The sequence below is a fragment of the Hibiscus syriacus genome, unplaced genomic scaffold (assembly GCF_006381635.1).
Source record: "Hibiscus syriacus cultivar Baekdansim isolate YM2019G1 unplaced genomic scaffold, ASM638163v2 tig00109924_pilon, whole genome shotgun sequence".
In the NCBI taxonomy this organism is placed as follows: domain Eukaryota; kingdom Viridiplantae; phylum Streptophyta; class Magnoliopsida; order Malvales; family Malvaceae; genus Hibiscus; species Hibiscus syriacus.
The window spans coordinates 226,562-254,162 of NW_024062530.1; the positions used below are offsets into that span (position 1 = coordinate 226,562).

At 36.8% G+C, this 27,601-nt stretch overlaps 4 protein-coding genes and 2 pseudogenes across 8 annotated transcripts; 4 read left to right on the forward strand and 2 right to left on the reverse strand.

Annotated features, from left to right (window-relative positions):
• Positions 1-18,256, reverse strand: LOC120210465 (peroxisome biogenesis protein 7-like). Its single transcript, XM_039209190.1, has 2 exons — positions 18,246-18,256; positions 1-1,136 (listed from the first exon to the last, which is right to left on the reverse strand). Exon 2 carries the CDS (start codon positions 1,079-1,081, stop codon positions 128-130), a length of 954 nt encoding a protein of 317 aa, XP_039065121.1. The 5' UTR covers positions 1,082-1,136; positions 18,246-18,256; the 3' UTR covers positions 1-127.
• On the forward strand, positions 6,459-9,770 carry LOC120210464 (trihelix transcription factor ASIL2-like). Of its 4 annotated transcripts, none has more exons than XM_039209184.1 (3): positions 6,459-7,531; positions 8,732-8,951; positions 9,519-9,770. In XM_039209184.1, exons 1-2 carry the CDS (start codon positions 6,646-6,648, stop codon positions 8,878-8,880), a joined length of 1,035 nt encoding a protein of 344 aa, XP_039065115.1. In that variant the 5' UTR covers positions 6,459-6,645; the 3' UTR covers positions 8,881-8,951; positions 9,519-9,770. The 4 variants fall into 4 exon arrangements, with proteins under 4 accessions (XP_039065115.1, XP_039065116.1, XP_039065117.1 ...); XM_039209185.1 differs by having other exon boundaries at positions 6,461-7,531; positions 8,798-8,951; positions 9,519-9,768; XM_039209186.1 differs by lacking the exon at positions 9,519-9,770 and having other exon boundaries at positions 6,463-7,531; positions 8,645-8,737.
• Positions 14,247-16,118, forward strand: LOC120210411 (annotated as a pseudogene).
• Positions 18,257-20,017: 1,761 nt separating the features above from the next.
• LOC120210412 lies at positions 20,018-20,403 on the forward strand. Its single transcript, XM_039209144.1, has 2 exons — positions 20,018-20,137; positions 20,221-20,403. Exons 1-2 carry the CDS (start codon positions 20,018-20,020, stop codon positions 20,401-20,403), a joined length of 303 nt encoding a protein of 100 aa, XP_039065075.1.
• Positions 20,404-22,897: 2,494 nt separating this feature from the next.
• On the forward strand, positions 22,898-24,798 carry LOC120210470 (annotated as a pseudogene).
• LOC120210460 (protein CHUP1, chloroplastic-like) lies at positions 24,696-27,411 on the reverse strand. Of its 2 annotated transcripts, XM_039209181.1 has the most exons (7): positions 26,716-27,411; positions 26,064-26,685; positions 25,699-25,830; positions 25,431-25,612; positions 25,231-25,342; positions 24,991-25,125; positions 24,696-24,900 (listed from the first exon to the last, which is right to left on the reverse strand). In XM_039209181.1, exons 1-7 carry the CDS (start codon positions 27,171-27,173, stop codon positions 24,796-24,798), a joined length of 1,746 nt encoding a protein of 581 aa, XP_039065112.1. In that variant the 5' UTR covers positions 27,174-27,411; the 3' UTR covers positions 24,696-24,795. The 2 variants fall into 2 exon arrangements, with proteins under 2 accessions (XP_039065112.1, XP_039065111.1); XM_039209180.1 differs by having other exon boundaries at positions 26,064-27,410.
• Positions 27,412-27,601: the final 190 nt, after the last annotated feature.

The following is a 27,601-nucleotide window of genomic DNA, read 5'->3' on the forward strand; positions in this document are numbered from 1 at the left end:
CATTATATCATTCATCACTTTATATCTATTCAAAGGTGGAATGATTCCAATATGCATTCAGAATGTAACAATGAATTACACAAAAGCAAACATAAATAGAAGAAAAAGGGTATGAAGACTTCCCTTTTTAAGCTGTTCTTGGGTCCATCCCCTGCTGCCAGACGTAAACGAGCTCATCCCATCCAGTACTGGCCATAAGCCCATCAACAAGAACACTGAGATCGACCCCGACAGCAAACTCGGTATGATGATCATACCTTCCTACAAGTGCATCTTCCACCATAAAATCCCACAAACAGACAGTCATATCATACGAACAAGACACAAGTAAATTCCTCCTATGAGGCGAAAACTTAATTTTCCTAACAGCATAACCATGACCATTAAGAGCTGAAACCGGCACCCTATAGTTCCTTACATCCCAAATTTTAATACTCTTATCTACACTTGCAGTAGCAATTAAACATTCATCATATTTATTCCAATCACAAGACAATATTTCGTGTTCGTGACCCGGGATTATCATCGTCGAACCGGGTTCCCTAACATCCCAGATTCTTACCGTACAATCACCGGACGCTGAGGCGAAAACGTCTGCGTGTTTGGGGTTCCACGCGACGGAATACACGCAGTACGCGTGTTCCCGGAAAGTACGGAGCGAAGCGGGACGGTCGAGGGTCCACAGCTTGACGGAATCGTCCCACGAAGCGGAAAGGAACGAGTCGCGGCGCGTGGGGTTGTAATCGAGACCGTGGACTTCACGGGCGTGTTCCTTGAGCGACCGGACAGGGTTGGCTTGAGGAGGCAGGGCGGTGTCGTAGACTTTCATAGATCCGTCTGCCACGGCTGCGACGAGTACTGAGTCGTGGGATTCAGACCAGGCGACATCGTAGACTCCATCCGCGGTGTCGAAAGCGATGAGCTCGTTGATGACGGGGCTGGACGGGGAGAGGTCGATGACGTGGACACGGCCGTTACCTAATATGCCAAAGTTTTGGGCGGTGGCTACGGCTAAACGGGACTCGTAAAAAGGGGAGAACCTAACGGAGTAGCCGTTGAACGGGGTTTTGAAAACGGGCATCGCTGAATATCAGAATTTGGGGGATTGATCGACGATCAAAGGGAGGTATTTGGGTCTTTCAAAGATTCGGATAGAGGTGAGTGAAGGTTGCACAATTGCAGAACTATAGTAAACTCCCTGAGCCTCATGAAGATTCACTTTTAGCCAGAAAATGGACCCGAACCAGAGGGGTAAAATCAAATGGGCTAGATCTTGTAAATTGGAAAGGCTAATTTGATGCCCAATTATTGGGAAATTATATATATTCAATGCTACCATTCCTAATTGGATAGATGAAGGTTGGGCAGGGTCGTAAATGAACTCAAATGAATATAATCATAAACTTTATTTTTAAAGGTGTTTATATTTGGTTTGTACTTATTTAGATTTTTAATATTATCTTCTTGTTTTTATTTTTATTTTAAAGGTATATATGTTCGCTTTGTTTGAGGTTTGAGAACATGTTCGTTTAATGTTCACTAACATATTTGATTATATGTTTGTCAACATGTTCGTTTGGTGTTCATCAACATATTCATTTAACGGTTGAAATAAAAGGAGGAATGGTGAAATAATGACACTAGTCTTTAAGCTCCTTAGGCTTTACAGTTTGAACTCTAAAGCTAACATTATGTTCAATTTAGTCAATAGCTTCACTAATATTTAAAATGTAAAAAATAAAAGGAATATGAGAACCGAATAAACGAGCTTATAAGCGAGTCAATAAATGAGCTTGTTCGTGAACATAAAAAAACCAAACATGCCTATGTTCGTGTTCGTTTGTTTATAAAACAAACATAAACAATTTTTGTCCATACTTGTTTGTTTAACTTAATAAATGAACATAAATAAACGTTATACGAACAATTCATTAATAGTTCATTGAACGTTCAATTCATTTATACCCCTAAGTTTGGGGTTATTATTCAGTTTTATGAAATACAATATTATTTAGAATAAGTTTGAGTAAATTGGAAAGCCTAATTTGATGCCCAATTATTGAGAAATTGTAAATATTCAAAGCTACCATTCCTAATTGGAAGATTGAGTTTGGGTAAGGGCGTAAATGAACTGAACTTAAATGAATATGATTGTGTTTATATTCATTCATTTATTTTTAAAGGTATTTATATTTGTTTCTTGTTCGTTTAATTTCTAATATAATGTTTGCGTTGTTTATTTATTTTTGAAGGTATTTATATTCGGTTCGTTTGACGTTAAAGAACATGTTCGATTAACTTTAACTAACATGTTTGATTATATGTTTATCAACATGTTCATTTAGTTTCCACCAACATGTTCATTTAGTTTTCACCAACATGTTCGTTTAGCGCTGAAATAAAAGGGGGAAATGATGAAATTATGACACTAGTCTTTAAGCTCCTTAGGGTTTATAGTTTGAACTCCAAAGTTAACATTGTGTTCATTTTAGTCCATTCCTTCTCCAATATTTAAAATGTAAAAAAGAAAATTAGAACCAAATAAACGAGCTTATAAAAAGTCAATAAATGAGTTTGCTTGTGACCATAAACAAACCAAACACATTTTTATTCATGTTCGTTCGTTTATTAAGTAAACATAAAAAATTTGTTCATACTTATTTGTTTAGTTTAATAAACAAACATAAATGAACAATATATGAATAATTTCTTGATAATTCATTTAACGTTCAATTCCTTTATACCCTTAAGTTTGAGTGATTTTGATATTTAATCATTTAGAGTTGTTATTCAGTTTTACGAAATACTATAAGATTATAATCCTAAATCTTAACCTATAATCCTAAACACTAAAGCTTATAACCCTAAAGTTTAAATGACACACAATAAATTAAAATCTGATAGTGAAATATTTTATTATTATTAATGTTTGAAATAATATTCGTATAAATTAATCATTGCAATTCACAATCTGACTAAAAGCTAAAAGATATTCAAATATAAACATAAATATATTTAGACAATAACCACACTTGAAACTTCAATTAAAATAAATTAGAACTTAACTCGCATATGATATTTATACCATTTTAACTTGTTATATTTCGAATTTTTTCTACTTTTACAATGTTAATAATAGATCTAAATTAATAATATCTTTAATTATTACTATTAATTTAAACATTGATTTGATGTATAAATTTATTATAATTTTAACATGGAATTGATGTGTCTTATGTGAACTACTTTATTCAATAACATGATGTACAATGTTTAGACATGGAGTATTATACTAGGGTGAGCAAAATTTAATTCAACTCAAAAAATAAAATGGTTGGTTGTCCCTTTTTCCCATATATATGGGGTAAGGGGGAGGTAAGATCAAAGTGAAGGAAACCCTAAACACACCGTTGGCCGCATCAAAAAAATCAGTGGCTCACCCTAAACACGTCCTCAAGAAACCTTCATCTCCTTCCAGTGATGGGACGGTCCCGAAAATCGTACTTGTTCCACCGGAAACCGAGCTCCGACGCGGGAAGATTTATTTCCTCCTCCGCTCCAAATCCGGTTCTAGAACAACGACCAAGAAGAAAAGATACAGCCGAAGCATGAACAGCAACAACACGAATTCGATGGCGAACGTTTTGGTATCGGATCGGTATTTAGGTGAGATGCTCTCGGAGAAGTTGTCGACGCCACGGGATGGAAGAAGGGGTCGAGTTGGGGTGTGGAGGCCACACTTAGAGAGCATCTCAGAGACACCAAATTGATGGTTGTTGTTGATCATCATCAAGAAAGCTGCTGTATGTTACTAGTAGCACGAATAACAAAACTGGGATTTACAATTTTCTTCATATTTTGATATGATTCATGGAGAAAAATAAGTACGTCCATCCATTAGGGTTCCAGGAAGAGCTTCCTGGTGGGTTTTTTTTACTTTCTTTTAAGTTTCTATTTGCCATATTTGTTAATTTCCATTCATGTGTGTTTAGTGCATATAAGGCATAGAAGTTAAATAATATTGGAATGTGATTCTAAGATCCAAATCAGGATGCTCCAATGTTCTGGCCGAGATCTTACCTAGAGCCTCAGAGAAGCAAAGGGATAAGTTCAATTGTTCGAAGGCGAAGTCCAAAGTGGATGTCAAGCAAAGCTAGGGATGTAGGGTTCAACCAAAGAAAATTAATTGAGGCGGTTGTTACCCAAAAATTTTAAATTATCATATAATTTAGATTTTATTGTATTTTTATTGATAATATATTTTTATTTCTTAAAATTTTATAAATTCATCCCTTAACATAAAAATGTTTTGAGGGAAAATGAAGAGTTGAAAAATATACTTACTACGTGCTCTAATATAATCATATTTTTGTATAGTCTAGGATGATTCGAATGTAATATTTGTTTAAAAAAAATTTAGTCATTTATAACATATACACCCTATAAATACAGCTACTCGAATTCGAAACCTCTAAAAAAAACTACTTTATTCTACCATTGAAGTCGATGAGTGTTCCATTATCATATTTTTGACAAATACAACAACGTGATGCAACTCATAGAGATAGGAGTGGCTTACCCCTATCGCGACAACTACGATTTGTGGTATGAAATGAAAGTGCTTGGAACTTTCCAAGCTCCGGAATTATGCTCTTTCTAAGCGTCGACGTAAAATTTTCACGTATTGTTGTTTGCTGACTTTGACATTGCCAACACGCGACCGCAATTCTTGTGGGTTTGTGTGTACGGCTTATTCTTCTTTATCACACATGAAAAAATATGGTGCATGCACTCGCCGTGGAAAGAGTTGCTGTGATTAGAGGCGTAATTATGATGAAATAATGGGAGAGTAGAGTTGTTTGTTTTTGAAATTAATTAAGTTTTAAAATATAATTAAATTATAAAAAAATGAACTAAGGGCGTAAGGGCTCTCGTCGAAGAGGCCCAACAGTGGCCTGAACCGCAGCGATAACGCGTGAGGGGAAAAACCCAAAAAGCTGCTCCATGAAGCTCAACGCCATTCTCAAGTTGTTGAATAATTAGCCGCGCCATTCTACCGCCCGATCAAACTAGATAAATTGGAAACAAAAATTAAAGGAAAATAAACAAAACTAGTGATAGAAACGATGGTTGGAATCTAACGGCGCCCATAAGCTAAGACGAGCCGGCCAATACCAAAGTTAAATAGTCCGTACGGCTCACGTAATGCATCAATCGGCAGCCGGCATCCGGCATCATCACTGCCGTTCATCAGTATCATTCCCAGACACCGACGCATCTCGCTTCTAAATTAAATTTTTTTGGTTAATTTGTTAGTATATATCAATTTCATATTCGATCATTTTATCAAAACTTTTAAAAAATATGATTATAAATAATTCATACGATTTTACTCCATAAATTTAAAATCATTATTCCCGGGAAAACGATCATCTGGCAGTTTCTCGGGGTTAATTTAGAATTTGGTACTTATATTATATCATTTATTCCAATTTGATGCCTACTTTTCTTATAAGTTTGGAAAATATATGAATTTTGTTATATTCTTTCCGAAACTCCTCTGAAAACTTGATCTTAAATTTGCACATCAACATTCTTAGAAATTCTATTTGCAGTAAAAACCATGTAATAACATCTCTAAATACAAGAACTCTAGCATTTACATTTATCGAAAAATCACGATCCATTAGCGTGACTCATTGTAAGTTTCACTTGATGTCATAATTGACCAACAGCTGGTCACATCAATTGGTGCTACTTATCCTAATGACCTACAAACAACTATCATGCCTCTATACCTGATACTAATACTAACAAAGAATCTCAATACTAACTAACGATAATTTGACTATTAACTTTGATCGATACTAAGAGGAGGGTTGGTTAACATCTGCTATCAATCAACGATCGTTTGATCACCAACTACGACTCTCTCCTAAAATCAGAAAGGTGAACTATTTATAGCCTTCATGATTTATTTGTCTCATTAACAAATTTAAATTTTAAAACATTATATTATGGAGTCATATTAGATACAAATAAACATCCTCGTATATTCATTATCCAACTCTTTTATAATACGGATATGGATTTAAAAATTCGAATCTAGATTAATATTACAAAATAGAGAATATTTGTACTTCTAAGAGAATTTGAACTTTCTATGTCCATTTTTCTTTAGATTTAGTTTTAAATAAATTCAAATATTTGAAATACAATCTCAAATTTATTTTTTTATGAATTTAAATATCTAACTAATATTTGTCAAAAGAATCTAACGAATAATAATATTTAATTTAGAGAGTAAAATAAATTGAGTATAGCTTCTAATAAAAAATTGAGTAGCAACATAGAAAATAAAATAAAATATAGGCACTAAAGTTGTCAATTAAGCCGTTTTCCGATACGTTAGGCAGGCCAGCACCAACGAAAAGCTAACGTCAGAAAAATGCCAGCCAGTGAGCCTGACCTCACGCGCTCTCTCTCACACATCCCGGCGACCGACCTTTTCCCTATTATTCCCTTTCCCTACTCTCACGCTCCTCTCATGTGTCGGCCGACTCATCGCCGAACCCTTTTTAAATCGACCACCCTAAATTCTTCCCCTTCTCATAAACAACCAATCACCCTTCTCTCGTCGTTTCAATGGCCGACATCTCCGATTCCGTTACGCCGTTGGCAATAATCACCCCTCCTTCTACCACTCCCGGCTCACGGACGTTACCCGTCCGTGAAGATTGTTGGTCGGAGGAAGCTACGTCTACCCTCATCGACGCTTGGGGTCGCCGTTACGTCGAGCTTAACCGTGGGAACCTCCGTCAGAAGGATTGGCAGGATGTCGCCGACGCCGTTAATGTGCTTCACGGTCATACTAAGAAGACCAATCGTACTGATGTTCAGTGTAAGAACCGGATTGATACCATTAAGAAGAAGTATAAGATCGAGAAGACTACGGTCGCCGCTTCTAACGGAACCCTAACGTCGTCGTGGCCGTTCTTTGAACGATTGGATGCTCTTATCGGATCTAATTTTACAGCTAAAAAGGTTTCGCTGTCGCCTAAGATATCACCGAAGCCGTCGCCGAGGATCCCCGGGTCTCCTCCCGTGGCTCTTCCTCTTCCGTTGCCGTACAAGAGGACACCGGCGCCGGCCACGGTTGTCGCACTTCCGCAGAAGAGGCCGGCTGTCGATGATGGGTATTTCAAGAGATATTATTTGGCCGTTGCTGCAGCAGCAGCAGCAGCGGCTGATGTAGAGAGTGACGAGGAAGAGGGAGAAGAAAGCGAGGGAGAGGAAAGTGAAGGTGAAGGAGAGGAGAGGGAAGGGATGAAGAGATTGGCCAGAGCTATAGAAAGATTTGGTCAAGTTTATGAAAGAGTGGAAGGGGAGAAGCTGAGGCAGATGGTGGAATTGGAGAAGCAAAGAATGCAATTTGCTAAAGATTTGGAAGTGCAGAGGATGAGGATGTTTATGGATACACAGGTGCAGCTCGAGAAGATAAAGCGTGGCAAACGATCCTCGGGTTCCAGTGGTGAGGCCTATTCTTCCTCATGAAAGAAGCTATGTTTAGCTTTTTATATTGTTGTATTTGCTATTTGATTGATTAAGATGTACATTTTAGTGTAATGGGTTCATTCATCTTATGCTTTGTAGCTGTTTTTGGATTTTAAAATCTTTTTTTTCTTGCTTAGTTCTTTCAGTGTGTTTTTGAGCATTAGATAGAATGAAATGACAAGGGTTTTAACTTACTGGGTTTTGTTTAGCGATTGAGGAAGTTGGTGGGACTATCCACTTTATGTTTGGTCTATCTTATTGTTAAGATTCTAGCATGAGAACTTAAACATGTTAAAAGCTGCAATTGTTAATATAGGGAACAAACCATTTCCCTCAGTTTGTTGTGTGCTATGTTTGCTTTGTTCAATAGGACCTTAAACGGAACTGTTCAGTGGGTGGTGTTTAAATCAGTATTGATAATACAAAGGGGTAATATTCATTCATGCAGTGATATTCATCTGTTTGTGGTATATTTTTTAAATAAACACTGACAATGAATTCTTCAATGATGCTATTCTTCTCCAAAGGGAGTCTGACCTTGATGTCCATTTTTATATGCTTTGTGGAATGCCTTCAGTATTTTCTGTTCAAAGGTTTCTTCAAAGCATATATGTCTATTGTGTGTTTGACGTTGAACTTTGCATGAATACCTGGTCTCCCTTCATTTATTCTGTAGAAGAGGCATTACTCAAATGTTGCATACTAGCAATGGTTGATGTTTAATTTCAGCTTGAAGAAGATAATATGCAAGGCCATTAAGTTTTAAGTTTTTAGTGTTTCCTTTGATGTGCGAAGCGGGAACTGACTGACTTGACAGAAGTGAGACAGTTTGCTTTTCTTGTTACCGATATAGCTGGGAAAAAAGAATGAAGGCTGGTTTTTGCAAGTAACTTTGCTATCCTTGACTGATTTGTAGGAGGTTGAATCAGTTTGATAATTTGCCAATCTGTGCCACTCTAAACCTGTAGTCATTTCAGAATGTTACTTGTTCTGTTGGTTTATAGGGTGTTTTATTTGATTAAATGCATGATTATGATTGGCTTTAGTCTCTGAAAGTACATCTATTTGGAGTGTCCTGGAGTGTGTGCAGGCTTACTACTTAGTTGATAGATATGATATGCATGTAAAGTAAGGGTGGGGTGTGGCCTAACGTAGCCTTTGCTTGCTGATTGGTCAGGTTCAGGCTTATGTACAAATAAACTTTTATCTGTCCGTCTAAATTATTTCCTCGGTGTATCAGCAGAAAATGGATGTTTCTCCATTGCTGGTCAGCTAACAGAGGTTGGCTGTTTTAGCAACAGTACCATGTGCCTAGAAGCATATTGATGCCCACCAAAGATTCAAGACCTAAATATGCTTCAGCATTTAAATTGCTCTTGATATCTGCGATGCACATGGTATGGCATAAATGATTTGTCTATAAGTTTTCTGTAAGGTTAAAAATGTTGGCATTTCCTGGTTTAGAAAAATGTTAATAACTACCAAGTTTGATCTTTGCCTTTTGCAATATGAGTTTGTCTTTTGAATGTGGTTCACGATGAATGGTTCTGAGGCCAAATTTGTCAGGATCCTTTCAAGCTTGTTACGGTCTGTCTGGTGTGTGTTTTCCCCAAAAATTCTTCCCAAGTCTGATATCCAAAACTCTGTTTAGCATAATAGTTGTTGTACACATCTATGTAATACACAGGAATGGTGGGTTGAATGGTTAATCGTTCAAACACTTATAGTATTCCGCAGGTTTTGTTGTGTGATATTTCTGTGGCAAAGAAACGCTGAATGTTCCACTCAACCAGAAGGGTTGAATTTTGATTTGATGTATTCATCCACGGAATATTTAAGGAGATGAATTGCATCTGTAGCAACTTTCGACTATTGTTGTATGCATTACCCTCCTGACGGTTTTTGTATTGTTAAACATGACTTGTATAAATAAGCTAAACAAGGCCCATTTTTCTTTGTTGCAGATCTTTATAGCTAGCCAGTCCGGGGAAGAATTTTGACAGTTATTTCCATGGGAAAAAGATATGAAGAATATAATATTTGACATTTATACTCATCCCTTGAAAGTATATATAGCTATTTGTTGCAGATACTGGACTCAGAACTCGGAGAAGATAACCAGCAGTTGGCAGATATGATTCGTTGTCTGGAGTTTGAAAGTTCTTTTCTTTCGCCGTTTGCCTTTTCCCAGCCACCAAAAATTAAAATAAAAAAAAAAGAAAAAAGAAAAGAAACTGAAGTTGTAATTTAGTTTGGATCTGCTCATTTGGTCCAATGTCATTTGTTTTAGTTATCGAGTCTCATGCAAATCTCTGTGTTTGCTGCAATGTACAAGATTAAACATGCTTGATTCCACCGTTGTTTTTACAGGGTATTCTTAGCCGTGACGTGAGAGGTCCTCCCTACTGTAAAACAAACTCTGCTTAGTTTCCATGGCTCATGCCTTTTAATTAAAAAAAAAAGTCTTTCTTCTATTTCTATTGGATTGGGCTAAAATCCTCATCTTTTGTGTTGCATGATTAAACATGCTTGAATTCACGTCTTGTTATTAACAATAAATTAACAAAACTAAGTTTCAACTGACAGTTCATGTAATGAATAAATATTTAACTCTTATTATTATTATAATAAAATGGCATCACCAGGGCATTAATTAGCTCAGCAACAACGGAAAAAGAGAGAGGGGAAAACGTCAAAAAAATGCCAACTAGACTAGTCGTTGCCGCGCTTAATCCGATGAATGACCCAACCAAGCCACCTGAGTCGGCCGAGTCATCGCCGAAGCGCTTTTTAATCCTTTAACCCGAAATTCCTCCCTTCTAATCAAAACCCGACCCCCACTTGTTTATCTTTTCCATGGCCGATATCACCTATTCCGTTACGCCCTTAGCTATAATCACCCCTCCGTCAACCACTCCCGGCGCACGGACATTACCCGTCCGTGAAGATTGTTGGTAGGAGGAAGCTACGTCTACCCTCATCGACGCTTGGGATCGCCGTTACGTCGAGCTTAACCGTGGGAACCTCCGTCAGAAGGACTGGCAGGATGTTGCCGACGCCGTTAATTCTCTTCATGGTCATACTAAGAAGACTCATCGCACTGATGTTCAGTGTAAGAACCGGATCGATACTATTAAGAAGAAGTATAAGATCAAGAAGACACGGGTTGCGGCTTCTAATGGAACCTTAACGTCGTCGTGGCCATTCTTTGAACGATTGGATGCTCTTATCGGACCTGAGTTTTCAGCTAACAAGGTTTTGCCGTCGCCGAAGATATCACCAAAACCATCGCCGAATTTGTCACCAAGTATCCCCGGGTCTCCTCCTGTGGCTCTTCCGCTTCTGTTGCCCTACAGGACGACTCCGGCGCCGGTTACGGTTGTCTCTCTTCCACAGAAGAGACCGGCTGTCGACGATGGGTATTTCAAGTTTATGAAATAATAGAACGGGAGAAGATGAGGCAGATGGTGGAATTGGAGAAGCAAAGAATGCAATTTGCCAAAGATTTGGAAGTGCAGAGGAAGAGGCTGTTTATGGATACGCAGGTGCAGCTTGAGAAGATCAAGCGTGGCAAACGATCCTCGGGTTCCAGTGGTGAGGCCTATTCTTCCTCGTAGAAGTAACTTTCTTTAGCTTAATATATTGTTGTATTCGTTATTTGATTGATTAAAATGTATATTTTCATGTAATGGGTATGCTTTGTAGCTATTGTTGGATTTTCAAAACCTTTTCTTTTCATTGTTGGTTGTTTCAGTGTGTTTTGTGTGTTTGACGTAGAACCTTGCATGAATTCCTGGTTTCCACTCATGTTTTCTGTTCAAGATGCATAACTCAAAACTTGCATACTAGCAATGGTTGAGGTTTGATTTCAGTTTGAAGATAATGTGGCAGGGTGTTAAGTTTTATGTTTTGTTTTTCCTTTGATGTGGGAAATGTCAGACTTGACGGAAGTGAGACAATTTGCTTATCTTGTTACTGATATAGCTGCGAAAAAGAATGAAGACCGGTTTTATCAAAAAGGAAACTTGTCTCTTATATCTGCCTAAATTTTCTATCCTAGACTGATTAGATAGGAGGTTAACTCTGTTTGATAATTTTCCACTTTGTGCCCCTCTAAACCTTTAGTCATTTCGGAATGTTGATTGTTCTGTTGGTTTATCAGGTGTTCCACTTTGTTAAATGCATGATTAGGATGACCTTAGTCTCTGAAAGTATGTCTATTTGGAATGCCTGGAGTGTGCAGGCTTACTACTTAGTTGATATGTGTGTGTGTGTGTATAATAAAGTAAGGGTGGGGTGTGGCTTCATGTAACTTGCAGACTGGTCCGGTTCAGGTTTATGTTCATATGAACTTTTACGATCTGTCTGTCTAAACTATTTTCTCGGCTTGTCTGCCGAAAATTGATATTTCTCCATTGCTGGTTAGCTAACAGATGTTGGCTGTTTTACCTACAGTACCGTGTGCCTAGATTCTAGAACCATATTGATACCCATGAAAGAGATCAAGAGCTAATATGCTTCAGCATTTAAAAAGTCTGTTTACCATAATGGTTGTTCTATGCATCCATGTAATAGTCAGGGATGATGGCATTGATGGGTTGAATGCTTAATCGCTCAAACTCTTATCTTCTTGCTCAAGTTTTGTGGTGCGATAGTTCTGTGGGAAAACATGCACATTGTTCCATTTCAGGTTGAATCTTGATTTGATGCATCGGTTTAAGGAAATGTGGTCGCATTTGTATATATAAGCTACTTTTGATTATTGTTGTATGCATTATCCCCCTCCCCCCGACAGTTTTGCATTGTTAAACATGAATTTAGACATGGGGTTGATCTCTAAACAAGGTCCGTTTTTTCTTTGTTGCAGATATATACAAGTAACCAATCTGGGGTGGAGTTTTGACAGTTACTTCCATGGGAGGACACATGAACATGACATTTATACTCAGCTCTTGAAAGTTGAGCGCTATTCTATCGGGTACCGGACACGGAACTCGGAGATGATAACCGGCAGTTGGCGGATAAGATTCATTTCCTGGAGTTTTAAAGTTCCTTCCTTTTGCCTTTTGCCTTTTGCTTTTTCCCTTCATTTGGGGAGCACCAAAAGAAAACCTTAAGTTGTTTAATTTTGGATCTGCACATTTGGTCCGATGCCATTTGTTTTAGTTGTTGTCTCTTTTCATCTTTTAGATTTAATTGCAAGTCTTTGCATCTGCTGCAACCTACAAGATTAGGTAAAGTACAAAAACGAATAGACATTGTTATTTTTTATTATTATAAAACATTATTAATTTTACGAATATGTGTACTTAATTAAAATATAAAATATTCTATTAAAATAAATTAAAATAAACAATCGTAATTTAAAATACGTCATTTGTTTTAAAGTGATATTATGATTGCCGGACCTATAAAAGGTTAACTTCCTTTGGGCCGATCAATACAAACATATCATAAGTTACATGAATGTATCATTCCATACATTTTACGTCTGGGTCACTTTAATGACTTATTGTCTTAATTAAGTCGTCTCAAGATAAATATTAATATTTCTATAACAATAAAATGTAAAGATTGAAATTTCTACTTACACTACGGTCTCTGAAATAACTCAAAAATAAAGTTACCTAAATGGTGCTATAAAAAATCAAAAACTCAACTCTTTAATTGTTTTAGAAGAATTACTTAAATATATATCTAATTCATAATTTCATAAATTACCAAAATTAAACAAAATTCAAAATAATCAATATTTAACTATTTCTCAACAATTTTTTAAGCATGCAACCAATAACCAATACAAGTATGCATTCACTCTATATACTAAATTAAATAAAGACATGATGTTGAGGAATTAAACCAATCACATATTATAACTTGATTCAAAACTAAACATATATATGTTTCAAAGGTTGATGTCACTGTTAATAGAAATTTCATAAAACCATACAATAACAAAACTACAATAGAAACTTTATTAAACCAGATTTATATCATAAATTTAGCCTTAAATTGATTATAATCAATCTCATAAATTGAAGTGGTATGTAATTATAAAATTTCCTTAAGACTGTGGTACAAGGCATGTAAATTCATGAGTAGAAACATACATTACATTCCAAAGACTGTGATATAAGTCAGCCAAAGTTATTTTAATGATGGAAACCAGCAAAGCTATCGAAACCATAATAATGATGAAACAAAACTAAACATGATAACCAATGCAAAAAGTATCCCAATGAAATAGGGCAAGCATATTAACGGAAATCAAAAACCCTAATACCACTAAATATCCGAATGATATACTCTAAATCAATTGATTTTTAATGATTCAATATGACGAGACTCTGATACCACTTGTTAGAACCAAAATATAATAAATATGAAAAATAATCAATATCTAATCATTTCAAATTATCAAAAATAAAATATTAGATGCAGAAGCGTATCTAAATTAATTGATATGTTGAAATATTTGGGTATTTTGTTTTGCAGGGACCACTACCTTTTTATAGAGAATGAATATTAGGTCAATCTATTAATTATTTATAATTTTGTCCCCTTTAAATTATAAATACAACTTTTGATATCTAAAGTTTAATTTTGTGACACTTTAATACTTATGTCACATGTAACATAATTAGTCAATTAATTTTGTGTCATATTTTATGATAATATTTAACATTATACATATGTACCCGCAAATATGGATTTTAATCCAACACGTTGGTGTTGGTGATTCTAAAGATGTTCAACTCTTTTTCTACTTTGTAAAGTCGGAGAGGAAACCCGTTGAGGACTCATCTGCTTTGGTTGACAGATGGTCCGGGCTGCTCCGTCTTCTCGCTTTTTTTTCGAAATCGGTAATTCACCCTAGGGAGTTCAAATTAGTAAATTCTTGTATTACCATATCCGTATTGTGCTCTGCATGGATTGCAGGTCCATTGAAATTCGAGGTCGTGGAGTACAATGGAAGCTTGCCTACATTGGTTCTAAACCCGTACTCATGGACAAAGGTGATCATCCCATGCCATTTAGTGCAGAACTAGATGTTGTGCTCTTTTAGACAATAATTATTTGTTTGCAGGCGTCAAACATCATATTGGTCGATTCACCAGTCGGCACCAGCTTCTCCTATTCGAGAAACAATCGTGATGTGCGAACAACTGACTTCAAACAAGTTTGTCACCTCCACCAATTTCTTCAAAAGGTCATTCTAAAACACTTTTCTTCGGTCATCCTAAAAATATACTTTTTATTCTCAGTCATCGAAGAGAAATTGCAATGGGGAGTATAAAACTATAGATCCAAATAACCAGCCGTGTCTGAAAGATATTCAATATTTTGATGAGAGCACGTCGAGAATCAACGTTCAACATATTCTGGAACCGGACTGTGGTCTCGATTCCCCTGTAGTCTAGAGAGACCGGTCGAAGGCGTTATCTCGACGAACACCACCAACAACTTCATGGTGAACTGCTTCCACCATTATTCTGTCCAGTAAATAACACGTTTTCCAAAAATACTCACTGTTTACAGGCTTTCCTGCACTCAAATGTGATCATCTTTGTTGAAATGTTCATTCCTGCAAACTTATGGGTACTACCTTTGAGCTTATTGGGCTAATGATGATGATGATGTCCAAAAGGCTCTTCACATTAGAGAGGTACGATGTTAAAACTTAGTTTAATTTCTATCTTCAAAACATCGAATTCGAGATTTAAATATTAATATGTATGACTATTTTTAAGCTGTAACGTTCTTTTATAAAATTGCAAGGAGAGAAGAAACATTCGTGACTTGATAATAATGCAAGGAGGCATAGGAAAGTGGCAGCGGTGCAATCATAAACTACTTTAAGACTACAAATACGATGTTCCAACCAGCTTTCCGTATCATGTAAACCTCAGTATGAGTGGCTTCGGCTCTCTAATATACATGTTAGGTATTTTATTTGATTACTACAAGTTTTGGTCCCTGTACTTGCACAAAATTATCAATTTGATATTTGTTTAATCTTTACTAGCCGTTTGATTTTTTTTAATATCACTCCATTATTACATTATTACAATATGTGTCATGTCATTGGGTCATATCAACTTTTTCGAATCAGAAAAATGCAATATGATAACATAATTATAATACAAGGGCCAAATTAATGAAAAAAAAACTTTGACTATAGTATATGAGTTAAAATAATTATTATGTTTATTTTTTTTTTCAAAATAATATTTGTTTCAGTTCAAGTATAGTTATCTTGTTGATTTTCAAGTAGTGGCGATCATGATATGACGGTGCCTAACATGACAACTCAAGATTGGATAGATATCTCAACTATCCAATTATTAATGATTGGCGACCATAGATGGTGCAAGGTCAAGTTGCAGGGTCATTGTGCCTTTTTATGTTTCTTTTCTTTATTTGTAATCTTTCAATGAACAATAAAGAAATATGTGTTGTTTGTTTGAATTTGTAGGGAGGAGGGCATACAGCTACTGAGTATAAGCCTCCAGATCGAGTGTTTTGCAATGTTTGATAGGTGGATATCTGGACAACCTTTGTGATAGAGAGAAAATCTCATCTACATGGTGTTGATGTTTTAGGCTTATAAACTCGTGTAGTAATTCTAGAATGAACTCTGCTTCGTAGACTTCTATCAATAAAATTATATATGATGTTTTAGTCTTATAAACTCGTGTAGTAATTTTAGAATGTGCTCTACTTCGTAGACTCTATCAATAAAACTATATATTATTTACATTATCTATCTTTAATTAGCATGTTTAATGTGTAATATGATATTTTGCCTTCCTCCCAATGAGATCAGGAGAAATGAGAAATCATAACAGGTATAGGAGGAAAGTTATGATAGATATTTTTTACGCGAAATGGAGAGATATGTATGGATAAATGGGGTCCAAGCCCTTGGTAAAATACTAGTGAAAATAGTGATGTTGTTTGGACTTCAACACTACGTTTGATTCGTTGTAATGTTTATGAGGGAATTGAAATCTGTCAGGAATTGCAGGAATTGGAATCTAATTCCATATTTTGTTTGGTTGGCAGGAAATGGAATTGGAATCTAATTTCATATTCTGTTTGGTTGCAAGACATGTCAGATGAATTTGATTTCAGTAATGTAAAATGACAGAATTACTTTTTTTTTTGCTTTATTTTAGTTTGTTTTACAACTTACATGTAGTAATATATTATAAAAAATTAAAAAAAATATTAAATTTTCATTTTATTGATTGATTATTCATTTCAATAAATTATAAAAATCATGCTAATAAACATCATAAGTTAAAATCATCGCAATCAAAATATGTTAATAAGTTACCAAAAGATAGAACAATATTTCGATACATTCCAATCGGAGTATGTTAATTAGTTACAAAAAAATATACCAAAAAATATTTTTATTCAATATATGAATTAGAAACCCGACACAACACAAAATAATAAAAAATTATTTTTATTCAATAAAAACATTGACTTAATTGAAAAAAATATATATAGAAGGGTATTATTGTAATTATTCCTAAATATATAAGGTAAAATTATATATTTTTCAGGTCGGTCCGGTTTCTTTCACCCTAAATCCAAACCCGACCCGAATATCACACTTAAAAACCCGACCCGACCTGAACAAAATAAAGTTTCACCCGACCCGACCCGAATATATGAATTAGAAATCCGACCCGAACCGAAATAATAAAAAAATATTTTTATTCAATAAAAACTGACTTAATTGAAAAAAATATATATAGAGAGAGGGGTATTATTGTAATTATTCTTAAATATATAAGGTAAAATTATATATATTTTCATGTCGGGTATTTTCACCCTAAACCCGAACTCGACCCGACACGAATATCACACTTAAAAAAACCGACCTAACCCGACCAAAATAAAGTTTCACCCTACCTGACCCGAAATAATAAAAAAAAATTATTCAATATACGAATAAGTTACCAAAAGATTGATGAGGGTAGTATGGTCAAATTTCAATTCCCTCCAACAAGATAATTGAATTCCATCCATTCTTGGATGGAATTCACTTTCCCTCATTTGATGGAAAGTTGAAGCCATGAGGGATTCCAATTCCCTTGGAAAACTTGAACCAAATATGGGAAAGTGGTGGAATTGGATTCCAATTCCCCCTAATTCCAAGGGATTCCATCCAACCAAACGCCACCTTATAGTATTGAAATCACATAATTTTGGTATTGAATTCAGACTAATTCATCGTATTAAAAATGTAAAACCATGTAATCGTTCAAATTTCAAGTCAGACCATGTCAAATCAGATATAAGTTATGTCAAGTTAATTTAATAGTTTGATTTAGATCATGTCGAGTCTTGTTCGACTCGAATTCGGATCATTTTCAGGTTGATTTGAAATCAGATTCAGTTCGGGTTGGGTTAATTTCAATTCAGATCAATATAATTTCATGTCAAAATAGTTCGGACCCGAATCAATTAAATATCATGTTAATTCAGGTTCAGATGAACGGATAAAATTCATGTCGAATCTTATTCGGTACAGACGAACTTCAGGTTAAGTCATTTTTAGATGAATTATTTTTCGCATTTCATGAACGACGAATTATAATTTGTAATTGTACAAGATTTAGAGTAAATTACAAAAAATAAAAATAATTATGGGCTAATTTAGGATTAAAATATACTTTTAAGGACTAAATTAGATAAACATGAAATTACAAACTTGTGAAGCTCAATGGTCAAGCGTCAAACGCATTTTTCGGTATCTCAAAGGAACTCTGGATTTTGGGCTTTGGCTAGCTCCTCAAGGTGAACAACTTCAATTAAGGTATTTGCTGATGCAGATTGGGGCAGCGATCCTGACGACTATCGCTCAATTTCAAGATATTGTGTATATTTGAGACAACATTTTTTGTCATGGAGCTCGCGAAAAAACATTCTGTTTCTCGATCCACAGTTGAGACAGAGTATCAAAGTTTAGCTGATGCTACGTCTGAGGTTATTTGAGTTAAAGCCGTCTTATCTAACATGGGAGTAGACTTGTCTCAAGCACCAATTGTCTGGTGTGATAACACCAGCATTGTCGCCATGGAAGTCAACCCTGTTCTACATGCAAAAGTCAATTACATGTTCATTTTTGTTGGTGAAAAAGTGATGAGTTAGCTGTTGACAGTTAACTATGTTCCAGCTCAGCTTCAAATTGCAGAGCTAATTAGACCTCTTGTTTCCTCCAGACTTCAGGAACTACGACAGCGGCTAAGTGTGGTTTCGTTGCAGCAGCTTCAGGCTAACAGGAGTTAGAAATCAGAAAAAAGAAGTTAGAAAGCGGGGTGAATGTTAAGAATTGTGCTGATGATGCATGCTGTTTTGGGTGTTGCATGTTGTTATGTGCTAACAAATTCAGTTAGATTCTTTTTGTATGTTTTCTGTTTCAGCCTATTTAATCCACGTTGGGTCAAACTACAGGTGTTGATCCACTTGATTAAATTGGGGGCCGTATAAAAAGAGCACTTAATTGTGAAGGCTGAATATCTTTAGCCTCCATGCTTTTCTTATTTTACTTTCCTTGCGTTCATATCACTAAAGGTTGTTTGGTTACCGTGTATATAACTGGTTAAACAAACCAAATAAGGTAATATAACATTATCATAGCAATGTTACATTCTAGTAATCTTATTCTCAAAGTTAATCTTGTATTCCGTAAATCAAACGTCCCTGGAAGGTTGTTTGGTTACCGTGTATACAGGCGGCTTTTGAAACTGTTGTTTGATTTACGTGTCATCAATCAATAATGTATTCCTACCACATGGATAATACGTGTTTGAGGAAAAGAAACAATTTTCATAAATTTTATTGACATTATATTTCTTTTTAGATGTTATATCTAACATGTCCATGCAGTAGGTAAAAACGTATTTGTAATTTCATCTATGTGTTTTAATTATACTCCATTTTAGATCTAAATTGACATTTAGTACTTAAAATGAATGATAAAGTAATGAAATGAATGGATTGATATTATATTGGAACTTTGAGAATTCAATTAGAATGTTGCTAAGTTGAGGGACTAATTTAGAATTGTGGGATAGTTCATGGACTTTAGGTGGAATTATCCCAAGTGTGCTTGATTACTTAGAAAGCCTTCTCCACTGGGATTGTGCATGTCATATACTGCATCATTTTTTGCAGTTGGAAGGTCAACTCTCGCTTGCTACCTTCAACAACTCATCTATTCGTGTCAGTTGACATAATCATATTATAATCAGTTGACACATAGCTTCGTCAGATATTATTTTTTTTCAGATAAACCCTAATGTATAAAATAATTCAGTTGACAAATGTAGATGTCCTTTTGTAGTAATTAATCATTTTCAATGTTTTTTTTATAATAATCAACCAAGTCAAATGCTCATTGTAGAAGGATAAGGCCACCTTACTAGGTGAAGTCATTAGACAAATGAAACAACTGAAGCAGAATGCAACTGAATCCAGCCAAGGGTTTCTTGTTCCAATGGATGATGATGAGGTCAGAGTTGATGCATGTGATGATGAAGCCAATGGGACTTATTGTTTCAAGGCATCGATCTGATGTGATTATAACCCGAACTCCTGACAGATCTACGACAAGCTCTCGACGCCCTTCAGTTAAAGATGGGGTAGGCAGAAATATCGACATTGGGGAGTCGGCTGAGGATCCATTTTGGTTTTATTGGCTGCCGAATTGTGCATGCCGATGGCTCTGAGGCACGGGAATATATTGCACGTTCTATACGTCAGGCCATGGATTCTGTCAAGGAGAAGGCTTCTATCTCGCCAGAATACTTGCCGGCGTTTCCGAAGTAGAGGCGAAGGATCTCTTACTTCGATTCCTCAAGCTCGTTTTCGTAGAAAAACATGATTGCCCTCGTTTCGTTTGCGTCAATCCACTGTGACATGTCTTTTATTTTCTGCAGGTGTTTGTTTGTGTGTGCAAATATTGGTTTGAAACACGGACTTAAGAAACATGTTATATATACATACATGTAGATAGATCATTATAGATCTAAGAGAACAATCTTATCTGATCATGTGAATGTTGGCTGTAAATTTGTCTGAATGTATCCCTTTTCATTACATGTCGTCCTTTTTGACGTTGCCCCACCGGATGTTCTCGAGCTGCTAGAGTGAGACGCTTCTGGCCACTCATATTTGAGAGATTGATGTAATCTTCTAAGTCTCTTTTCAATTCAAAAAAAAAAAAAAACCTGCATTAATTTTTAGCACAATGTTATCTGCCTACAGTTAGGACTTGGGAAACACTAGAGCGTATTGTTGTTAATTTTGTATAAGCTATGATCATGAAAATAAAACTTATATTATTAGGCATAAGAGCATCAGTGGTCTAGTGGTAGAATAGTACCCTACCACGGTACAGGCTTGGGTTTTATTTTCGGTTGGTGCATTATTTTTAAATTTGTCCTTCACAATTCTTTGATCTCATCGTCCACTACCCATGAATTCATAACCTCAAACAACTCTTAATTCACATCATCAAAGACAGAAGAATGGCACCGAACATTTTCCCCACATTATCAATTTCCTCTTCATGTGAGTGTCGAATGTTTTTTCCCCTTTGAACCCCAAATCTTATTTTATTATTATGATCTCAGCCTGTTTTGGTAGATATGATCTATTCTAGGTTTGATCTATGAATCACAAGCATTGCTAGAAATATGATGTTGTTGTGTCTGTATATGTAGAGCTTCACTGATATCTGTATATGGTTCTTGAATCTCGCAGTTCGTGTTGAATTCTATCTGGAAAGTGAACCAAAACATTGTTTTTATCTGTTTAATGGAAGATAAATCTAAGGGTGTGGCTTGGGTCGGTAACATGTATCAGTAATTCGAAGCTATGTGCATGGAGGTTGATGACATTGCGTGCCAGGTAGCGGTTACATTCATCTTTTTGCCATTGAAATCATGGCAGTTCTGCTCCAAAAATGTTGAATCTAATTAAATTTTAGTGGTATTCTGGTCAGGAAACATTGAGATATGCTGAAAGTCAGTTGCAGGCAGTTGGTTCTAAAGTAAAGCAGTTCTGCATTGAACTAATTGAAGAGTTGTCTCCTACCGGACCGCCTCCTACAGATCCGGTAGAAGACCTTAACTCAAATCAGGTACAAAATGCCGGTGTTGCAGCATATGAGGACTCGTAAGTGTCGATGAAGATCGCTCTCCACTCTCAGACGAGCCCATTGATTCCTCTTCTGTGAAATCTGTTATGGTGTAGATTTCGGTTTATTTTCTGAACAAACTACAGAGGAGAAACATTACTTGGTTCATTCTTCTATTTTTAAGGCTGAAAGGACTAAATTATATTTTATTGTTTAAAAGGGATTAAAACTACAATTTGACCGTTTAACGAAGAGGGTTCAAAGCCCCTAGCTATACCCTATTCCTTAGGATTTTAAATTGACAATATGAGCATTTTTCTAATAAAAAATACTATATAATCCAATTTAACACATCTTTTGATAATGTTATCAATTGAATTATTTAATCAAAAGACTAGAAATGAGTCAATGACTAAATTCCTAGAATTAAAAAGTAAAGAGAGTAAATTTAAATTGCACGAAGCATGAAGGGGCTGAGAACGTAATTAGTATTAGAATTGTAATGGAGAGGTATCAGATGTAATTTTCTGTAATTGTAAGTATCAATGGTAAACTTTCTTGCAAAACATATGTTGATTTGTAGACTCATAGATATAACAAAACATGCTTAAATGACTTCATGCATGTGATGGACGGGCGGTTGTTTTCAAAATAGCTTAAAATTACAAGGACTTGAAAATCTTAAAAAATGAATACATATTACCAAGTTTTTTAACTTGGAATTCACATTGTCACGGATTTTTGACCCATTGCCGACAAGTATCACTGGGGGTGGGGGAGAGAGAGACTCCTGTGATGTGCTGTGCCTTCTAAGGTTCTTCACACGAGAGACGTACTGACTATTCTCAACCAAAAGAAGGTCTCTCTGCGTTGTAATCTGCACATTTGTCGTTGAATGAAGCTTAGCTAGCTCGGTGACAAATGCTCAACTGCCAAGGTGGTGGGCCTTCTGCTTGCGGTGATGGCTGGGAAAGACTGATCTGTTTTTGACGTAACAACTTGAATTCCCTGGTTGGTTTTTGGAATCCCATGTGCTTCCCCAATTATTGGGTAAATGTCGTGAATATCATCACGGGTTACATAAATTAGTTATATTTTACTCCATTCTTCAATTATACTATCAATTTCTTCACTCATGAACATCAAGACAAAGGCCAAACCATGTGCAATTTTATATCATTAACATACATCTCATGACATGCAGGAGGATACTGTAATGCAGAAGAAGATGGCGTCTACCTCATTCCATGTGAACCCACCAGCAGCCTTTTCCCCTCTCTCATCCCCTTGTATATAAGCTCTGGCTTTGCAGTTTACTGAGCTTGTTTTTAGGAAACAAATTCCTTGATGGGTTTCAGTTGCAAGACATTGTTGTGTTTGTGCTCGTGTTTTTGCAAGAGGCAAGTGCCGGGAGATATTACCACAATGTGACCGGGTTAAGTAGTAGGAAGCACGTGGGTGGATGCAATTTGTTTCAAGTCCAATGGGTGTTTGATCCTACATATCCTTTCTACGACTCTTTTGGGTGTCCCTTTATAGATGCTGAATTCGATTACCTTAAATATGGCAGACCAGATAAACAGTACCTTAATAAGTACTCCTGGAAACCTGATGGGTGTAGCTTGCCCAGGTACCCCTTTTTCCCTCTTTGTTTTCTTTTTTAAATTTAGACTCTTTGGTTGAGAAAGATTGATGTGTATATTTTGTTTTTGTTGTTAGATTTGATGGGGCGAGTTTTCTGGCAAAATGGAGGGGAAAGAAGATAATGTTTGTGGGTGACTCACTGAGTTTGGACATGTACATGTAATCGGTGCCTAACTCCAAGACCACATTTGTTAGGAAGACCCCTTTGTCTTTCATTTTCTTTGAGGTGAGTTATTGTCTTTTTAAAAAAAAATAATAACTCAAATTATTCCCTGTATTCTCTTTGATTATCCTTAAAGTTAAAGTATAGTTTCAAGCCAGGATTAGCATTTAACAATACAATAATTAGTGCATGTATTGTTTCTAGGATTACGACTATCAAGCACAACTAGATAAATTAACCGATTCAATTATTTTCACACCATGCATGGGGTGACTGTGCATTTGCACCGAACTGTCCGAACACCGTACTTGGTGGATATTGTTAGGGAAAGTGTTGGTGATGTGCTTGATCTAGGCTCCATCAATGGTGGCAATGCATGGGAAGGAATGGACGTGTTGATTTTCAACAGCTGGCATTGGTGGACCCACCAGGGAGAATCTCAAGGATGCCATTTTCATCTTATTCGATTTATTTATATACCATCAATGCATCAAATTCGAGTAATCTATTTAGAAATATCATGTTTGGTTAATGTAGATGGGATTACATTAGAGATGGGTCTGCATTATACAAAGATATGGACCGTTTATAGGCTTTCAGCAAGGGGCTTACAACATGGAGCAACTGGGTTGACAGCACTGCTGATCCTGCCAAGACCAAGGTCTTCTTCCAGGGCATTTCCCCCACCCTGGTCTAATTTGTACTGATTGTGTTTGATCAAACCAGGGACAGGGAGTGGAACCAACCGAAAAAGAAATGTTATAGAGAGCTAGAGCCACTGTCCGGTCCTACATACCCGGCAGGGGCACCTCCAGCTGCTGCAATTGTGAACAAGGTGTTGGGGATGAAAAAACCGGTTTTCTAGCTCGATATTATGAAGCTATCGCAGTTGAGAAAAGACGCTCATCCATCGGCCTATAGCGGCAACCATTCGGGCAACGACTGCAGCCACTGGTGCCTCCCTGGCTTGCCTGATACATGGAACCAGCTTCTGTATGCAGCACTGGTAATGTGCAAGTCCCCATTGGGCAAAACAAAGAATTTACGTCTCTTTTTTTCTTCTTCATACAAAATCAAATTGTACAATCATACAAACAGTTGGGTTTAGGCGGAGCAGTAATTTTCAGGCAGCATTACAGTTATGTCCTGGAATTAATGAATTGAATCTTGGTGGATAACAATAGCAGCTGGTGTTGTATTCACAAACATTTGATGTCTCGATCTTTACAACACAAAATGGTGGATACTTTCTGAACTCTGAAGCAGAGTTTGTTTACAGAGATCTTTGTTGGTTTTGGCATTGTACGTTGCATGATCTAGCTTTGTCTCGAAGTTCCTGGAATGCCCTCATCGTTTCGACATCGAATCCGCCAGCAAACTGTCGATAAACCGGAAAGAAAATGGGTTACCTTCGCTATGCCGAATTAGGGTCATGTCCAGCTTGTGTAAATTAAATGAGAATGGTTACCTGATGTACACGGAACGCAAATCTAACGCCTTGAACAATCAGCTCCTCTTCTTCAGGCCCACCCCCTACTGCTTCCAGCTCCGAAGATACCCGTTTCATGTACTTCATCGCTAGTTTTACCGAAGCCAACTTGATCTGCCATAATTTGTATGCAGGACATCTCATTTTCACCGATCGACATAACAATTAATCAGCGTAAAATTGTATACAAGACATGAAGGTTAGAAGCTTAAAACTAACCTGGCTTACAATTCCGTTTTCGAGCATCCAATCCATAGGAATATGAAACCCTTTGTATCGGTTTGCAGCAGATTCTCTCATTCGGGAGAGATTGTAAACACCGTGCTCTAGCCTGCCATTGTTACATGCAGATTCATAACGGAATGAGAACGCATACGAAAGGAATTTATATATTGATTAACCAAGTATTTTATACGTACTTTTCAAGCAGAGCCTGCATCTTCTTGAGAGCCGGACCACAAGGTTGCCGGGCACAATCACTAAATGATGCAGCCTCGGATTCTAGTTTCTTGAGATCACAATACCCAAACGCAGCCTCGCGCAATGCATCAGCCTTCTGCTCCGGCCAGTCGAAATGTTTCAGCACAGCTCTTTCGTCCACCTAAATGAAGAACAAAAACTAATCAGCGAAACGGTAAAAAACCCTCGATAAAATCGATAGGATGGAAAGAAGAAAGGAAAACTTACCAAGTAGGAGAGTTCATCGTCTAGCCATTTAACAAAAGGCACAACATCCTCAATATCTGTAAATGCTGCGTTCTCAACTTCCTTAATCAAAAACCTTATGAAGTCCCCTTGTGTTTCTACATCTGTCTTTATCTGTACATTGGTCACAAAATATATCCATTGTCACCATAATTGAAAAGATATCAAATAAAATTAGAGTCACAAACTCTTACATTTATAGAGCTAAACATTTTTAATTTAAGACATCAGATCCAACAAAAACAATAAAAGTCATGGACGACCAGTCACTGGTCACTGACACAAAAAAACAGTGTGACCACAATGGCATTGTCGTAACAAACTACAGAACCGGGAACCGAACTCACCGCGAGTAAATGAGACGACCGATTTTCAATCTCTCCAATCATGTCCCGGGCATTGGCGGTTGCAGGCAAAAGCTCATGCGCGCTACAGCCACCGACTTCTCTTTTCGAGTCTCTCCGCATAAGCGAGTGATAGAACTCCACAACCTCCGGAATTCTCCTCACCTTCGCCGAGACAGCTTTTTTCCCTTTCGGAGGCGGCGGGGGAGGTGGCGGCGCAACGGCTTTCACAGGTGGAGGTGTCGGGGGAGGAGGAGGTACAGCTGCAGGTGCAAGTTGTTTGACTGTTGCCACTGGTGCAGGAGGTGGTGGTGGAGGAGGAATTTGCTTCTCTGTTGAATCAGGGGAGCTGTTAGATGAAGTTGATGACGATGATGAAGGTCTCGGCGGTGGTTTCGGGATCCTAGGAACACGATATCTGATATTAACAAGAGTCGACTCGACGAGTTCATCTGAGTTACTCTGTCTCTCAGTTTCAAGCTCCTCCCTTTTTTCATTACTCGAAGCACTGAAAACAACGACGGTGTCCCAGCATTTACTATTACTTCTCTTCAAATTCCTCAAACTCTCACCTTTACCGTTACACTCAGAACGCAGAAACGGCACCGTTTTCTTCAACTCCGTTATCTCTTCCTCCATTTCCCTCACTTTCCTCTCCCTCTCTTTCCTCTCTTCTTCAACCTTCCCCTTCATTTCCTCCACCTCCATTTTCAAAGCCTCATTTTCATCCCTCAAAGTTCCCATCTCCTTCAAAGCTCGATCCAGCTCCGCATTCTTAACCGCAATATCGTTCTCCAGAACAGGAACAATGGAAACCGATTCTTTCAAAAGCTTGCACTCCAAAAGCTCAGTTTTGAGCCTGGACTCTCGGTCTCTCAACTCTTCGACTACCCGAAGGAGCTCGGCGACATCAGGTGGACGGGGCTGGACTTTAGTCGAGGATCGAGGAAAGTAAACGCCAAAAGAACGTGAAAAAACCGTTTTCTGGGAAGAATTGGAGTTGTTAGCCGAGTTTGTTGAAGATGACAACGGAGGCTTAGAGGGAGTTTCATGCTTTGAGTTTGCTGGTGATTTCTGCAAACCCATTGCTAACCTTACCTTACCAGCTACCATGATAAGGTGTTTTTTGCTTTCCCTTACTCTTATCTCTCTGGGTTTTGGATTTTAAGACGTTCTATCCTTTAATTTGTGATCTGGAAGGGGAGAGGGAAACAAAAAATGGTTCTTTGTCTGTTTGGGTTTGTTGGGTTTCTCAGACAGTGAGGTCTCACGACTTGGTTTGTGAAAAAAATATAGTTAATGCAAATCGGAGAAACAGAAAAGGAAAATGGAACGTTGAAAAAAGGAATTCAAAACTATAGTGTTAAGATAGAGGAGAGTAGGTCAAATTAATAATAAAAAATGTGAACATTTTAAATAAATAGTGATACAATTATCGAGGAACGGTCTTCTATGCTCCGATCCACTTTTTAAAACTAAAAAGAAAATCGTTTTTTAAAGAAAAACTGGGCCTAAATGTAACATCCACCGCATTTTTTAAT